General features: G+C 40.1%; 1 protein-coding gene across 1 annotated transcript in view; it reads right to left on the bottom strand.

The window, feature by feature from the left end:
- Positions 1–623: 623 nt before the first annotated feature.
- The window catches only part of RELN (reelin), a gene marked incomplete at its 5' end in the record, with an annotated part of 120,648 nt that continues 102,682 nt past the window's right edge, over positions 624–18,589 (bottom strand). Inside the window, 11 exons of the mRNA XM_010141799.1 lie at positions 624–857; positions 3,343–3,445; positions 3,527–3,698; positions 5,436–5,618; positions 8,247–8,331; positions 9,792–9,969; positions 10,064–10,204; positions 11,590–11,863; positions 12,088–12,276; positions 14,182–14,340; positions 15,197–15,273. Of these exons, the coding sequence (XP_010140101.1) occupies positions 624–857; positions 3,343–3,445; positions 3,527–3,698; positions 5,436–5,618; positions 8,247–8,331; positions 9,792–9,969; positions 10,064–10,204; positions 11,590–11,863; positions 12,088–12,276; positions 14,182–14,340; positions 15,197–15,273 (1,795 nt within the window). The remainder of the gene's footprint in view (positions 858–3,342; positions 3,446–3,526; positions 3,699–5,435; positions 5,619–8,246; positions 8,332–9,791; positions 9,970–10,063; positions 10,205–11,589; positions 11,864–12,087; positions 12,277–14,181; positions 14,341–15,196; positions 15,274–18,589) is intronic.

Raw genomic sequence — 18,589 nt, 5'->3', positions numbered from 1 at the left:
GTACTGTTTTATCCTTTCAAAAGTTACGTATTATTATGCCTGCTACCACGTATTTTTTTATTATGCTATGTATCTGTTATCACCCAACTCGTTTTTTCCCTCAAACTTTAAGTTTCTGATTGACTACAAGTTAATTTCTTAGAATCAGAGAACTTTACAGCTACAAGAGACCTTGAATATTTAGGTTAGTCCCTTTCCTTACACTGAAGCAGAATCCAGTTTATACTAGCTCACATTTTACTGCATTTTCTAATGAATCTCAAATTTCATGCAGGAATGTCCTCAAATTCAAATGGTTAATGCACCACAGTAAAGAACATTCAACGTGCTTTAAGGATTTGCATTAATTTTCCCACGCAACCCACTTCCAGAAAAATATCACCAATTAGTTATATGGATAAATAGGAAATTGTTTGTGGTTATTCTGCATATGGCATTAGGGACAACACATTTTTGGAATCATCTGAACACTAATTAACATTCAAAAACTGGAGAAAAATTGGTCATCTGATCTGCTCTAGTGCTACAGTTCTTACGCACCATTCTTTGTTTTGGGAGAATATTTTGGATGGAAAACAGAAACAAACATAACAAGCATTGGGGCAGGAGTAGGAGCTGGATGCTTACCCGCAGAGGTGCAGTTTTCCAAAATGAATGACCTCCCTTCTCCAGCCCTGGGTCGTGCCTGCGTAGTAAGTGCTGCTCGGGTGATGTTCAGTGGAGCACAGGGAGCTGAGGTGGCTGCTGCTGCTGTAGCACAAGGGGAGCAGCAGGTGCCAGGTCGCACCCAGATCTCGTGAGAACTCCAGCTTTACTGGGTCAGCAGAGGAGCTGTCAGTGGTGCAGCCAATATTGATCTGGGGGCCAAGACATGATATGCGGAAGATGACACAGGGCAGGCTGCAGGACTCCTAATCAGTCTTTGTCTTCTTCGTCAATCTCCCCCATTTGGTATGGTATTTATTTAGCCCAGGAAATGGTGATTTAAGAATTCATTTAACTGCTGGGATGATATACTCAGGACATGCAGGTGGACATGAACTCTTGCACATTGCCCTACCTGTCCATGGGCATATTGCACTCTGGCTCATCATAAAATGAAGGTAATGTGAAATCCCCAACTACTTCTACTGAGAGAAAAACATAAATTGGACAAAATCTCAAAGAAGAGCTGCTAACATTGCTGGAGCAAATGCATCAGCTCTTGCGGTCCTCTGGCAGGTACTGAAGTAATCACAGCACCAAAAAAAATGTGCATTTTTAAAACCAGAAATACTATAAGAAATCGTGTGAAGATAAACTTTTTGTAAAATTGCTAAGGTGCACTATGGTTCTCTTTCATGTTATACTTCAAAAAAAAAAAGCTTATGCCACAGGGTGTGTGCTGTATCCCTTCAGTATATTCTTCAGCTTTCATACTCGCTACCTATATGCTCATGTATAGTGGCAAAGCCCTAGGAGACAGCATTAAAAGAGGATCGTAGCTGGATTGGATTTAGTTTCAATGTCACACCAAAACAGTTTGGCAGTGTCTAACTTCTCAGGGTGTTCTCACAAGATTTCTGATACAGAGAGCAGTAGAAAAGGCAGAAAACCTACATGAACAACAGTTTTACTACTGAAAAAGATATAAAGCCATGTTTTGTACAGAATTCGAGACCTCTTAAGACATATTTTCTACATGCACCCGGTGCAAGTTGTTCTGATATTAAAATGTTCTTTTACTTTCGAATTTCTTATACAAAAGAAGAATTAGTTCCTTTACAGGAAGACTGCCATATAAAATAAGATATACCATACTTACCATACAATGAATAAAACCCCATTGCCAATGAAACAGAAAGCCTGTACTAAAATTGAAATATTTTTGGTTTTTTGCTTATCTTTGTAGAGGAAAATAATTGTCTTTGTAACATGCTGCTGTGTAATGAAAATCTATTTTAAAACCCAGTAATACTTAGAACTGCGCATGGATGTTGAAAATGTATCCTACATCGAATTTTTCTTCATCACTCTTCAGTGCACATGAGTGTCCCATCAACCTACATTTGACTAGAAGGATTGTCTACTCATCTGGAAGCTTACAGAGTTGCTTGACCCAATATACGTTTTGACTCTTGAGACACAGAGAGAAACTCTACTGCATTATGCATAACTTCTTCATTTATACTGAAGTCTTCAAAAACGTGAGCTGAAAACGATGTTCTTACTACATATGGAAGTAAGCATGTAGATTTTATGAGGTTAATGCTCTGAAGATTTAAGAATATCTTAAAGTGACCTCAAACATTTTTGTTCTACAGGCTATAATCTATATTTTAAAACAGAAAATGGTTTGCATTCAATAATTTATGAATTAGTTGCATGACAAATTAAAGTGTGCATAAGTACACAGCTAAACCAAGTTTTCTTAGAAAACTCTTACTATCATTTCAGTAATTGTTATAAACCGATATCATTTGCTGTTTAATGCTATAGCATGCTACATCTTTGTTAAAAACACCCTGGTAACTATGGCATGGCAACTTACTTGAAAGAGTCTTTTACGATTTCTTAATGACAATATAAGGTCCTCTCTAAACTAGTGGATATTAGGCTAAATGGTTATTCCCTTCAGTGGCTGCCCTAGCCAATGCACAGTTTAGATTTTAGGATAAACCAGAAAGACAGTTTACTTTACTATGTGTTGTTGATGGGGCACCTGTTTCTGCTGACTCTATTAGAAGCACAAAAAAATACGCTCCTTATTCGTGAGCTTTAGGTAACTCTGTAAGATGGGATGAATTCGAGCCATCACGGCCAAAGAACAGCTTCTTCTAGAGTATCTGTGAAAGCCTGGGCAGAAGCAAAAGGAAAACAGAACCCTGGCTCTCAGAAAGTACAACAGTGCAGTTAAGCCAGCAAGTAGAAAAATTAATTTCTAGTGTCACAGATGAAGTTGTAGCTCTCCATTGGGTTGGTTTGTGAAAATGCTGCACACTTATCCTGAGCGGGCTGTGAAGTGGCAATCTGGACCCTCATTCTATTTGGCACATCATCTTGTTCTCCATTGGTGACTCCCCAGCTTGTAGGACATGGACTTTAATGCTATCAGTGCAAGTATTTAGGCATGGACAAAGATGTAATTTAGGCAAGAAGACTTTGAGACAGAAATTTCCTTTATCTATGTATTAAAATCTTCATGATATGCCCACATGATACCAGGAAAGTAATATCAAAGCAATTACAGGGGAGATTATACAGGCTTCTCTATTTGGCAATCATAACAGATGGGCAAACACACCAAAGAGCAGAACTTAACCCAACTCTCAAAAGGCAAAATAACTTCCAGAGAACAAGTACCTCAAATTGGATTATAGTGTTTTCATTTACACTCAGGTCTCTTGTTGTAATGGAGTGTTCTCCAACTTCATTTGAAACAAATACCATAGCTGAATCTTCTTCTCTGTAAAAAAAAGGAAACATACTTTAGACTCAGTATATTACACAGTCACTTATTTCTAATTTATTGCCAAGAGATGCTTACGGAGCTCCTTTAGATGAATATGGGCAATAAAGCCCAATATTTCCACCAGGATAGAAAAACCAGTTGTCCTCTTTCGGACCAAAGTCAAATGTATCCAAAAGGATCATGGGATTCTTTAGGTTATTTCCATCAATAATGAAGTCATCAATAATCCAGATTTCTTCTTTTTTACCTACAAAGAAAAGGGGAACATTTTCATTAAGAACTAATAATATTATTATTAGAGAGCAGAACAGTAGCCAATATTTATGGATTATGTGGAGAAAAGGATGCTAAATCATGGCTTCACTATTTTCATTTTCCATGAAAATGGAAACGGAAGATTGAAAATTTTCTTTTTCAATGAAAAGAGTTGCCATACTGCTCTGCAGCCTGTCCCTGCAGACTTCGCATTCCTCTAAAATTTGTAGAAGTCACAGCAAACCAAGGACTAAAAAGGTGTTGAACAAGTATCTTCTGTTTAAATCACATTTATTCTGAAACTCTAGCATCAATGTCTTCTTTAATAAAGAATCATCTACATTTGATGACACCAAGTTAGGTGGGAGCATTGGTCTGTTTGAAGGTAGGGAGACTCTACAAAGGGATCTATACACGATGGGTCAATGGGCCAAGGAATATTTTGTGAGGTCCAACAAGGCTAATTGTCATGTCCTGCACTTGGGTCACATCAACACCCTGCAATGTTACAGGCTTGGGGAAGAGTGGCTGGAAGCTGCCCAGCAGAAAAGGACTTGGGGGTGCTGGTCGAGAGCCAGCTCAACATGAGCCAGCAGTGTGCCCAGGTGGCCAAGAAGGCCAACAGCGTCCTGGCTTGGATCAGCAATAGTGTGACCAGCAGGAGGAGGGAAGTGATTGTTTCCCTGTACTTGGCACTGGTGAAGCTGCACCTTGAATCCCATTTTCAGTTTTGGTCCCCTCACTCCAAGAAGGACACTGAGGTGCTGAAGCATGTCCAAAGAAGGGCAATGAAGCTGGTGAAGGGTCTAGAGCACAAGTTCTGTGAGGAGCAGCTGAGGGAACTGGGATTGTTTAGCATGGAGAAAAGGAGGCTGAAGGGAGACCTTAAGCCACTCTATAACTGCCTGAAAGGAGGTTCTGGGGAAGTAGGGGTCAGTCTGTTAACCCAAGTAACAAGTTGAATGTTTTTAGGCAGGACCCAACAGAAGAATGAACTGGTACTGGATTCTTAGGACCAGATTTAAATCTGCCTTTTTTTTTTGTTTGTTTTGTTAGAGATACACTAAGCATTTGCCTGCATGGAACAAATTGTTTCTGAATTGCTGTGTCTAAATGATTGCTGGAATTCTTTAGAGCCCTTAATGTCAGCTCCTGCTAAGAGATGTGCTCAGAGTAACTGAGAGCTGAGGAGAGCTTTCTTCAGCTGGCACATCTCCTGTAATCAGGAGGAATGACTGCGTTCCTCTTGTGGTTTTCTGCAGTTCTTTACAATTTAATCAAAAGATTAACTGCTCGCTCCATACTCTTTCTAAATGGGTTTTTAATGCCTAGTTAATTTTGAGCAAGGTAGGCCCAGTTCCTATTTACACTTGGGACACTTTTATATAATTGGATCATTCTTCTGGACACTCAGTGGAAATGAGAATCAGGTACATGAAAAATAACGAGAAGTAGGCTTTATTGGCATTGCTTGATCTTCCAGTCCCTCCAAGACCAAAGCTGATAGTCTTCTGCACAGAGTTGAGGGGTATTAGGCTAAGGTACTTTCACTTCGCAGCGTACAGCAGCATTATAAGAACAATAAACATAATCCTGCAATAATTTTAATTGAATATAAGAAAACATGATTTAGGGGTCTCCATTATTGTTGAGTTAAAAAATTGAGCCTTTTACAGATGCTGAGCTGTGCAAGTGTGGACCTGGATTCCCATGGGCGTCTCTTCCTTACCGTTGTTGTAAGGTTGCCAGAGCTTGAACCGCGTTGCGTTGCTTTGGGCCACGTAGGGCAGAGGAACATTAATAAAGAGGACATCTGTAGTTTGTGTGAAGTAAAACTCATCTATCAGGTGCCAAGTGATGCCACCGTTGATAGAATATTGCAGCAGGATGGAATGAGACCTCTCGGGAGTACCTGGAGCAGAGAGGACATGCATTTACATTCATTATAATCTGGTTTCAGAAAACACAAGCTCAAAAGCGCTTCCTCAAGTGCAAATGCAATTAGGTTGTTCTGACATCTATTACAGAGTACGGGCTTCCTTTAACAACAGTTGAGATGTTATATGTGTATTGTACATGTACATCTTCCCATGCTTTCCCTTGCTTCCTGGTCTGCAAAATGCTAATGAATTGGAGGCTAGATTTACATTGCTGTCCATTATATGCATGGTCTCAGTTAATTATTTAGATGAGAAGCCATCTCAGTGTTATAATTTTTTAGATTAGAACAAAACCCATTCCTTCCACCACAGACATTTTTCAGTCATTTTCTTGGTTCTCCCAGGTAGCAGATGCTATCACCACCATCTGTAGCATCCACAGATAGAGACACAGTCATCCTCACAAATTTATAGTCTGTGTTTCTGACTGCAGGCACTTGTATGAGGATATTAATGTAATAGGAAATCACGTAATTGATGGAAAGCGCCGAGGATCTTCATTACCATGTTTTAATAACAACAACAAAACCCCAATATTTTGTGCTTTAACCTGGGCCTAAAAATCAGTGGTGGAATTGAGAGTAATATTTGCATTTTCTGACCACTGGTTCCTCTTTTTATTTATTTATTTTTACTTAAAGCTTTAAAGAGTCAATAAAGCTCTTTACAGCCCTAGCTACTAACATGTGCTGATTAGAGCCCAGCACTCACACTTGGTGCTGATTACTATGCACGAGCTCAGTCCCCAGTGTATGCTTGGCCCATGGCTGACTTGCTGACCAGGAACATCAGCATCTCCGTGATGGCATCTCTGAGATGAATTCTCACTCTGACAAATTTACACAACTTACACTCTCCCCTCCCTTCATAGAGTAGCACAGTAATGGCACATCCCTGAAAACTCAGTCCAAGGACAGGGACCAACAGCAGAAAAGGAGTAAGGGACAGTTTCATTATTTCTGCCTCGCTGTGCATTACTGTGCAAATTTCTCCCATGTTCTGTTCTTAAATTAACCAAATTTGCTGGAACCAATGTGCATGCTCCAGCTTTACCCTGCTCCAGTGCAAAGTTTCGCTTGAACCACCACATGTGGAACAGAGCAGGAGGGAGACATTTGCAGTCAGGAGCCGACTTCAGCTTATCTGTGGCAATTAACAGAAAATGACACACTGCTCAATGCTTACAGCTGAGAGATGTGCCCAGCTATATTAATTCGCATTAAACATTAGGGAGCTTGTTGGAACTAAGTTCTGGGTCTTGGCCCAGGGCTAGCAAGCCGTATAGATACCACGACAAAAGATTTCTCCTGGAGTTTTACTGCTTTGCCTCTTGTGGGTCAAGTGTCAAAATCCAGCCTTGAGCCTTTGGCTATTACTGCTGTTGAGAATGATATTTTTACTCATAATATTTTTTATTATTTTGGCAAGGATTGTATGTAGAAATATTTTCAAGGCATAGTTTTGAAAAAGAAGCCTTCACAAAGATTTCGTTTTTAAACATGAAATATTTGGGTTGTTATTTTTTGGGGGCATGTTATGGTTTTGACTGTTATTATTTATTCTCTTTTCCATAAAATACACAATAGTAATAAATAGCCAAATATATATTAATAAATATCTATTAAAGGGAATCAAACCTAATTCAGGAAAGAGCTACATTTTTTATTTGCCCATGTAGAGATATTTATTTATGAAGAAAGAGGTGGTTCAAAACTATTTTCATGCTGTCCATTGGCAAATGGTGAGTCAGTTAGGGTCCAGTCCCAGAGTGCTGAGCTTCCTGCAGAAGCTGTGAACATCTTCCACCTTCCATCAGTGGAAGAGGAGTTTTTGTATGTTGAGAGTTCAGTCAAGTGCCAGTTCCACAAGCAATGTTGGAAAAATCTTCTGAAATTGCATGGGAGTGACTCAAATCCTCAACCAGGTTAGTGGTTCTCCACCACATCACTCCTCACTTGGATAAAATTATTTTGCAAAGCCAGACCTGGCAGGACTTGGAGCAGGCTAAGACTGAATCCTTGGCTTGAAAATACTTGGGCTGGAGAAACTCTCTTAAGCTGTAAATCGATGTATAATCTTGGCTTGCAAAGACTGGCTCTTCTTCTGAAGCAAAAGAATTACGGAGTTTTAGACAAATCTAAGATACCTTCTAGGAAATCAAATGGTAAGAGCTTTTAATGCAGAGGACTGAAGCTTGAAAATGAAAAAACCCTGTAGTTTCTTATCAACCCCTTAAGTAATCTATTGTAGGCACCATTCTATGATTTAAAAATCAGGTAAATTCATTTTTCCCCTCAACGTATTACAAAATCTCTAAAAAATCTTGAGCTATTTTGTTTTTTTCTGCTCAAAGACTCTACTACCTGTGCTGTTTTTTACACCACTACACTTTACTTCTTTCTTAGGAACTACAGAGACGGCCATGTAGGCTAGTAGCAAGGTAGGGATGATACAGCCTCTCAAACAAGTTCCCATATTATCTTCCATAAACTGACGATCACATAAACTGAAGCTGAAGGTGTAAATTCATATTGGTTTTGGTGATGCTACTACACATGGACAAAACTAGAGAAGTGATAAGAAATCAACAGTGGTCTTACCTTTGGCAATAAATTTGAATGAAAACTGGATGTACACTGTATTAGCGCAATCTAGATCTCTTGAAACAAGCATTCTTAGTCCTTCCTGCAAATACAGAATGTATAGTGTGAAATCTCAGTTCTGATTATCGACGATGCTCTGCAGCTTACGATTGTTTGGATGTTATCTGTTACTGACTGATGATGGCAGCACAAGAGGTTTTCAGTCCCACACCTTCTCCCAGGCAGAACACGAGGGCTGATAGCCTTGGCAAAGTGAGCCATAGTAATGGAAAGGGCTAGATATTGGGAGTGTGTCACCACCAGAGGCACAGCTACATGATCAGGTACAGACCCAGGTACAGCTCATTCAGTCCGTGCTCTGAGCCACTGGAATGTGATCTGATCTGCAAGAATGGACTTACTCAAATGTTGAGTCCAAGCTAGTATGCTCATTTTGGGGAGTGGGGGAGCAATATTTATAGTAGCCAAGCACCCTAATTTCCAAGCAGAAAGACTATAACCTCTTTTCTGTGCCTCAAAAAAAATTTTGTACAAATATCCTCTTCTGGGGCAACATTTTGACTTAGAGCAGTAAGGCAAGGGAGCAGATAGGAAACCTCATAGTGACCCCTAAGGTTCTGTCCATGTCCATAGATGAGCTAAATATTGTGTGGATCCTGGGGCCAGAGCTGGTCCCCATTCTGCAGAGATCTGGCAAACCACCTCTCAAAGCTTCACTCTTTCTCAGACCCATTCCCCCAGGGGAATGACCTATAGGAGCAACCAATCCAAGTTTTAGGTAATACACATCCCATGATTTGTGATTTAAATGATCTAAAGAGGTTGAACAGGAGTCAAGGTTTTGCAAAGCAATATTTCTAAAGAACTAATTTCTACACCAAACTTGATTAAACTTTGCTTTTTGGGGGTACCTGAATTGACAATGTCAAATGAATACTCATGTGTGAACTTAAAATTTTTGTGCTTATGTGAACAAAAGTCTTCCTATTAAGTGTTTTGTTGAAGAACCAGGAAGTTCAGAAAATATATTTCCTGGCCTTTTTTAACCTGTAATTAACAAAAATCCTTAAAGAGCTAGAAAATTTCAAAATGATAGAATTAAGTAAAACACAAGCTAACTGCATAAGCATGGATTACACAGTCTACAGTGCTGACTAATTTGTATTATTCAAAATACTCAAAAGCCAATCAGGGGATTTCAAGACACAAATGCAATTGATTGTAATGTGTACTATATTTCCAAATCGCTCACTTGGCCTCAAGAATCTCAGCCCCAGAGTTTCATTCTCTTCCTTTGGTTGTTAAGGAAGAATTTATACCACAAATGAAAGTAATAGTCAACAAACAGATGAAATCCATTTGTTCAGAAAAAACAACTGTGACAAACAGAGCGCATATTTAGGGCAGGAAAAGACAAGAAAAATGGAAGTGTCAAATTCTAGCCTAAAGACTTAACGTAAACATATGGGGGAACAATAAAAATATACTTTCTGTTTTTAACTCTACTGGTTTTTATTTTTTTTTTCGATATAAGTCTCTGACCCCTTTAAAAATAAGAGCTGTTCCAGACTTGATGGTGTCACCATTCAGGTTTCCCCTCTCAGCACCATAGACCTCAGGCCAAAGGTCTGGATGCAAGTTACCATTGAAATCATCCTTCAGGACAGATGGCAGAGGAATGACAGGGACACAGTACGGACCACCAAAGCCTCTGTCACACCTAGCAACAGATAAGGGGAAAAGCTGTTATCCATCTAGCTTAGATAAAACACAACATTCTTTCTATGAAGCAGGTTGAGCAGGTTGCTACTTACACACAACGACCTGCATCACAGGTGCCACGGCCTGAGCACATCCACGGGCACCCTGTAGCCAGGACCACATTATCAATAGCCCAGGAATCAACACCAGAAGCATAGTTGTACTGAATCCATCTGAACCGTGTTCTGGGAGAGCTACAAAGAAACCAGAGTTGATATATTTCAGGCTTCAAAATATCTGCTCCACAAAGTGCTAAACAGTAAAGAAAATCCCATAGAATCCAGGAGAAGAAAAGCATATTAATAAGCATGACTTCCTGAATTGGAAAAGATTCATATTCCAGTTGAAACAGGAAGCTTCAATTTCTCAGGTTAGTTTTTAGGCAAAATTCCAGCAGACTCTAAAGGAAGGTGCCTAAAGTGAGAACCAAGAAAGAATGTTGCTGTGACTCTTGCTGGTCAGCAAGGGGATTGAGCAGAAACTACTAGCTACGTTAGCATTCACCAGCTCCACGTGTTGCTAGCAGAGTTAAAACAATAAAATTGCTTAAGTATGTATAAATGAACTTTCATTATTTTTAAGCATTGTGTAAAGAAAAATATTATTACATATGTTCATAAACACATGTATAACAAGGCAGGGATATATATGTACAATGCATGCACACTGCTGCGATTGCTGACTGCCTTGTTATCCTCAGATGAGACAAGCGTTTTGGGAAAAAATATCTATCAAAATGCTATGGGTTAGATCATCTTATGTTTGTTCAGACAGGAAATGTGCTGTGGACAGTGTAGAGGGAATTGCCCTCAGACTTTGACGGGATCAGAATATCATTATATTCTTTGGAAGAAGATGTATGGTCCTCTGGAGCAAACTATGGAACTACAAACCAAGGTGTGAACCCCAGTCTCAGTCCATTTACTGTGTGTCCGTTTTTACCACTATATTTTCTGGGTGGTGAAATTCAGAGGCAGCATGTAGGGTGCTTTGAAGAATTACAGAACTCTTGAGAATCACAGTAAGCAATATCATCATTATCTGTTATTTCTAAACTAGAGCATGGTTTTATTCAGAGAGACAGATGCCAGCATATCTGCCACATCCACTTACAACCATGTGATATCACCAGGAGGCATGCAAAACTCTCCTCCTGGTCAAAAGGGTAGAGGTGGTGCATCCATTAACACATGTTTTGACTTGTTCAGTGCCATGACTAACATGGCTAAATCTTGGATGACAGCAAATACTTTTATATGAAAGGGTAGGTTATGGCATGAATTATTCCTTCTTACTAGGTAAATGTTAGAAAACCTTGGTTTAGCATTTCTGTTCTTGCTATCATAGATTATAAATAAGACTTAATAATTCACTTATCCATAGTTGTTACTTCACATTCCTGCAGTTTTCATTATATCCGCTGAAATATTTTGAAGAGAAATTTAAAATTCTGATGGCGTGACAACACACATTTAATAATTTAAAAGACATGCAGAAAATTCCCAAGCTGGGGGATGCTTGCTCAAATTAGATCAGCAAAATCTGTATCATACTAAACAGCCAGGAGAGCAGTGCTCACTTTGTTGAGGGTGGGAGGTAGACTGTAATTCTTTTCCAGTTTTGGAATCTTTCTGAAGTATAGATGGAGCTCTCAGTGTAGTGCTGACAGCCGATGGTTGGAGGGACACACTCCTCTGTCACCAGGTGCCAGTCTCTTCCATTGTTTAGAGAGTACTGCAGGTGAATGCTATGGGAATTGCTGTATGGCTTGCTGCAACCCATGCTCAGCTCAAACTGCAGGAACGTGGAGGCTGATACATGGAAGTCCCAAGTCTCAGCATAACGGGGTTTTCCTAAGAAAAGGGAGAAAAACCACAAAAAAAGTAAACCTCATGCATATGTTTTCAGTATCATCATTTGCATTTGTTATCTGTATTTTCACCCATCTCAGCCTCCTCTTCCCTGTAGATTACTATATAGCTGAATTTGCCTATACCTTCCGTTTTGTAAAGACTTGACCCATAAATAATTTATAAAACAGATGCATTCAAAAGCAGCAATGTTTGGTGACACATACCAATGTTTTCACTGAACATCAGAGCTGTATCCATAGACAGGCAATCGATGTCTACTTGACCTCCTTGTATTCTGTACCAGCTTGCTTGTAAATCCACAGTTCCATCGAATTTATCCTGGAAGCCAGTCTGAGAACTGTCATTCATCCCTATAAGGACATCATCCAAAGCCCACTGACCTGAATGCTTCCCTATAAAAAGCAGAACAGGCAAATTAGTGGAGCTCCTGTAAGGTTTTTTTATGCATGTATCCTGCATTCACCCAGTGAGCAGTGGTCAGTCCACACGAGTTAAACAAGACTGAAATGTTGCTCAAGGATGAGCCTGGGCCCTAGACTATGTTTCTATTTTGGATAAACACAGATATTTCCCTCTTTATTTCTCAAGTTTCACACTCCCTGAGCACCTAAATTGGGTATTTTCATTTTATGGATCACAACTTTCCTGCCATTCCCCACAGCTAAATTGGAAAGACCTCGGGTTCCTGAAGTACCTTTTGTATAGAAGAGAAGAGTACACAAATGAAAATGCTGAAGACTCTTGATATAGATTATACTCATTATAGAAAGGTTTCTAGGAAGTAGAAGAGAAAGAACACTTCTTCTCTTGCTTTCCAGCCTACAGGCATTTCACTTGACCATCATCTCCAGCCCATTTCTTCAGTCCTTCATTTAATTTAATTTCACCTTACTACCGGCATGCTGAAAATGCCATCTTACTGTGCAATCACTGCCCTCACAGGAGAAAAAGAAAAGTCTTGAGAATAAATTGTGAGCTTGTCGCGATGTGCCAGGACTTTTGTCTTGCCTCTATGGGGAACATGGGCTGTGGCTGATAGGGCCATTCTGCACTGAGTTAAGGCAGACAGAATAGTCTACAAAGGAGCTAATATCTGTAATGAGGAGTGGCTGCACCTACAGGCACTGGTATGGAAGGTGTTATTTCAACCTCCACTCATAAACCCTCCCTCTTGCTGGGAGCTACAGGACTGCAATCAGGTAGTCTTAGAGTGACTGTTCTCAGCAGGGAGAGATGTCATCCAAGTGCCCCCAGCACAAGTGGCCGTGGGCAGGACACAGGTAGGAAGCAACAGGTCTGACGTTGCACCACTCACCAGTGCAAATAATGCTGGCAGAATGCTGGTCTGTGACGCACCAGTTGATGCTCAGCATTTTCCCCAAATGAACTGGCTTCTTAACTAAATCACATCCCTCTTGCCTTGCCTATTCTCCAGCCTAGTGAGGACAATTAATTCTTGCATATACATTGTAAGAAAATGCGTGAATAAAGAACCACCATCAAAATGATAAATGATATCCAGGAAGCTGCATAGCATAATTACCTCAATGTAAGCTGTGTGCTTTTCTCACTGAAGAATTCCTGTTAAAATGTGCTTTGCTGTATTTCTGGGTATCACCTTATATTCCCTGCAGGGATCCAGGAGCTTGCATGAAGGTCGGGCTCTTAATCAGAACACGTTTAATAGTGGTAATGTGCCCCCTCACAGTTTGGCTGTAGGTATCAGTTAGCACTAGGGTTTTACTTTCAGCTGAGAATGCGGGAAGAGGCTGAGTGGCTTTGGAGATGCAGCAGAAGGTGGGGGAGCAGGGCACTGGGACACCAGTCATGGCAGGGGATGGGGGTCCTGTTTTGGAGCATGAAGTTATTAAAGTAGTGAGATTGGAGCCATCAGGTAGGAAGATTCAAGGTCAAATTATGCCTCCTCTTTCAAAACAGAGGAAAAAACGAGATCAAATGTACAAGCCTTTTTGCATCCCGGGTCACTCTATATTCAGGTAAATCCTCTAATCTTGTCTAGGCTTTTCTGTGTCCACTCCTATCTTTCAGCATCTTTGGTTTAAACTTAGCTCTTAAACAATTTTGCTTTTAAGCCCACAATTCTGCTTGGGGCTATAAAAGGAAATCATGTCTGAAGTGACTGAGGAAAGCCTAAATATGCTCTTACTTACGCCAGCTGTTGATCATTTTGTGGTTTTGGCAAGCTGAGGTTTCTGCAGAACATGTCCATACCGACAAGCATTGACATGTGGGTTGTGTAAAGCTGCTTAATGAATTTTTAGGAAGACACTGCTTACCATGTTGTGGCTGCCACCAGCGGAAAGCGGTGGCAGGGGTTTTGGCCTCCCGAGGTAAGTCTATCGAAACAACCTGGGGTTCCAGGTACGACATGAAGTCCAGCTCCCGCAGCAAATGCCAGGTGATCCCATTGTCATTTGTGTATTGAACAACAAGCCCTATGTTTAAAATTAAGAATTGCAGTTAGTCCAACTGTACAGAGCAAAGGAGGTGAACTCTGTAATCTGTACTGAAAGATGACTGTTGTGAGTCCGCATCAAAGCAAATGCCCTATGTCAAGAGACAATACGTTGATGTTAAATGATTTGTACTGAAAGGAAACCAAAGTTTTCTCATCTAGCAGATGTCAGTGGTCTGTCTTCATGCAACTATACCACCTGACATGGGGAATCTGTTCCCTAAACTGCTGATCCTTCCCAAACACAAATATCAGCCCCCCACCCCAGTAACTCTAAGCATCTGGGAGAGATTAATTTCTTCATACTAAATATGTTTTCAGATGCAGCTTTATAATTTTGCATTTCAGCAAATCATGCACGAGCTTGGGTTGGAAGGCAGTCTTTTATTAGACCCACTGGTGTAGTTGAGAAGCTGAACAAGTTTTCAGGCACACAACTCTTCTTCAGGTTGGAAGTGGAGATTGCCTACTTTATCCCGAACTTGAATTTTATTCCTTTTATTTCAGACCTGAAGAAAGTCCTGTGTACTTGTAAATTTACCTGCTTTCCAACACTATCAAGTAGTCTAATAAAAGCTATTGCACCTTGTCTTGTAAATGTTGTCTGTCTTAAACCACCACAGCTCCAACAGTTACTCCTACTGGTAGATCACTGTTAAGTTTGGTGGAGATAAGTATGATTACAAATGTGGAAAAAAAAAATCTTTTCTGCACCATTTATAAAAACTGAACAAATAATCAATTTAAATTTTTGATTTTATAAAGGCAATAAAAGGCAAAACCACTGTAGAAGAGCCATAATACAAGAAGTTTATTATAAATGAAAGGAGCTTTACCTTCGTTCCTGGCTCTTGGTCTGTTGCAGGAGTTACCAACAGCCTTGCTTCCAATTTGTACGTAAAACTGAACTAGCCTATTAAAAAAAGTCAGGGTAGAAGAAAAACATGATCTTGTGCTATCAGAACATAATCAATCATGATAAATCTTCTCTCTTAACTAACGTGGCATTTTCAGTTAGGTTGTTCTTCTAGGCTTATTGATCAGGTAATGTTCCCCGTGAAATCAAACGTGGCAATAGTAGACAGTGGAGGACCCAAGACTGAAGAAGGAGATGTGGTTTATTCATCCTGTGCCTAATAAATATATTGTTGGACTGAGTGCAGGCAAATTTGCTCCTTACATCAGATCTTACCTTGACCTTTTGTAGCTGGAAATTTATTTTAGCTGTAAAATACAATATTAAAGTTTTAATAAAATTATTATAGCCTCACTAAACCACCAGTCCCTTTTGGGTCCCTAAATTCTCAATCTAAATAATTTTCAGTGAAATACATTCATGGGACATTTTACAAAGTAGGCTCTTTGATTTTGAACCTATACATTTTAGTTTCACTGAATATCCTCTTGTTCTCATGTCATGAGACAGGAAAAAAAAAAGATGTTCCTGATCTGCATTTCCTGCAGTCTTCCCTTTAGTCACAAGTTTTATCACTTCCCTACCGCCTCTTATTGCTTTCTACTGTAAACCATAACAACCTTTTCATACTTCTCTCTGCATGGAAGTTTTTCTATGTCCTTGATTTTTCCCATAACCATTTTCTTCAACCCTTCTAAAGCCTTTGAGACAGTGCTGCTGGTTTTATTGACAGAACTTTGGATTAGCCTGAAACATCCTCATTTAACTGTATTTGAATTAATAATTATCCCATCCTTGTGACCCAAAACATTGTTAAGATTAGCCTGAAACATCCTCATTTAACTGTATTTGAATTAATAATTATCCCATCCTTGTGATCCAAAACATTGTTAATTTTTTTTTCTCCCAGTCTGCAGTGATCCCCTGGTACCCTTGCTGAACTGATGTTTTTAATTATGACTCTGGTCTCAGAGGAGTTTGCTCTTCCTCTTAGATGCACACTGTAGTGCTATATAACAGCAATTCACTTGAAATAATGTCCTGCTGCTCACTCACCAGATTTCATTGCATGTCTCCAGCATTCACCTGGTCATAACTAATGTAAAGAGCATTTTGATGACTGGGCATGCCATGGCCCTCTCATCTATGCCTTCTTCACAGGTTACCACATCGCGCTCCTGAAACAGTGCCTGAACAGAGCAGGGAACCTGGATTTACACCCGTGATGAGCCTTTGTACGCTGAAAGCTGGCAGTGCCATGCCCCCTCTTGTTTCCTTCCTAGCCAGTTTTTGACGAACCTGGATTTACACCCGTGATGAGCCTTTGTACGCTGAAAGCTGGCAGTGCCATGCCCCCTCTTGTTTCCTTCCTAGCCAGTTTTTGACAGGGTGATGCCCACCTGTTGTGTTATGACAACTGGATTACTCACTGAAGTGATATTTTTGGGAAGCAACTACTTGTCCCTTGTGCTGGAAGCGTCCTCATGGAGCACATAGGGTGATGTGGGATTATTGACAACCAGGAGGTTTTTTTGGAAAAGTACACAAATCTAAAGGATTGTTCAAAACCAGTTGAAATATGAAAGCTGATCTGTAAATATTATGATTTCCTTTTATTGTTTTTACTCACTGAAGTGATATTTTTGGGAAGCAACTACTTGTCCCTTGTGCTGGAAGCGTCCTCATGGAGCACATAGGGTGATGTGGGATTATTGACAACCAGGAGGTTTTTTTGGAAAAGTACACAAATCTAAAGGATTGTTCAAAACCAGTTGAAATATGAAAGCTGATCTGTAAATATTATGATTTCCTTTTATTGTTTTGTATTAGAATAGTATGAATAGCACAGCAAATTAACATACAGCTTCATTAATTCTACTGCTTGTAGATAATTATTTAAAATAAAATTTTTGAGATTAATTTGTGTCTCTGAAGAAACAAGGCTTGGTTTGTCACTCAAATAATTCTCCACAAGGATACCTTGTTTTGCTTTTGGTGATTCGATCCTAACTTGTAGTGACATCAGTAAAGTCACATACAAGCCACAGCCAGAGCTAGTACAATGTAGGTAGGACAAGAGTTTCCCTCACCCACTGCTACATACACAACGTCATGATCCTCTCCTGATTCTAAACTCAACCACGCTCCAGTTCTGTTATCAAAATTGGTATCTCTTACCTGAGATATTTTTGTCCCTAGGGACTAGGATAAACCAGAACATACTCATCAGCCTCATTCGTAATACGACCCCATAGACAGATCGAGAACAGACCGGCTCACAGTATTACACCGTTTAGCCAGCTAGGTCCTACTGTTTGCTGCAGCTCTGATGTCCCAAACTGTATTCGGGCAATAAAACACTAGACAGCACTCTCAGAGGTGAAAAGATTTGCAGTCCTACAATGAAATTCTTTTATGCCTGCCAAATGTAAAGATCGGTAAAACACAAAAAATAAAACCAAAAAAAACATGCAGAAGGGTGAATCAGCCCATCTGATCTGTAAGTGTTTGACCCAGAACAGCTCTCTGGGATGGTTGCACAGTCATTAGCAACAGTCTGTAATACAGATGGGAGCCAAGTGAGCTAACAAGCCAGATGTCACTGCTTGGGAAAAAAAAAATTCCATGTTTTTTTATCTAGCTGCTAGGTAGGCACTGTGTGCAAATGCTGTTGCTGAACAGATAGTGAACAGTGTCATGAGGGACAGGCCATCAAAACGGGAGGCAGTAGCTCATCAGTAACCAAAATGCATCCAAGTATCATATTGTCAGTCAGGAGGATGGAAACACTGCTGCTGTAACTGTGCCTTTGGCGCACTGGGGCCACCCAAAAGGAGAGGGGTGGAGGGGGTTTCTGAAGTGCAGGGCAAAAACTGTGACAGCCTGCAAATGTCTGTGAAAAAAGCGTAGTCAATCATGTAAAGGAGTATGGAGACAAAAGGACAGACAAATATCATAATATATACGCTAAACATTGAGCACTTGTTTCCAATCATCGGCTTCAAGATTCAAGCTTTAGTTTTAAATGCTTTTAGCATGGCACTTGAGTTTGGCAGTGCCCTGTTGGGCTGCTGACCCAAGCAACACCACATACCCCAGGCTGGCAAATCCCTTTTGAGCAGAGCAAAACAGGGACACCGAGCCCCATCATGGACCCTGCTTCTCTGGGAAGAGAAGGGTGATGGCAAAACGGTCTTTGTGCTTCTTAGAATAAAAATTCTTTAAATTTCTTACATAAAATTTACACTTTATATTCCAAAAGCTGTAACAGAAGCAAGATGATAGGGAATATGCATAGGTAGATCTGCAGGAA

This window comes from Buceros rhinoceros, unplaced genomic scaffold (genome assembly GCF_000710305.1).
Source record: "Buceros rhinoceros silvestris isolate BGI_N320 unplaced genomic scaffold, ASM71030v1 scaffold2268, whole genome shotgun sequence".
NCBI classification, from domain to species: Eukaryota; Metazoa; Chordata; class Aves; order Bucerotiformes; family Bucerotidae; genus Buceros; species Buceros rhinoceros.
This window is presented reverse-complemented; position numbering and strand designations above follow the sequence as displayed.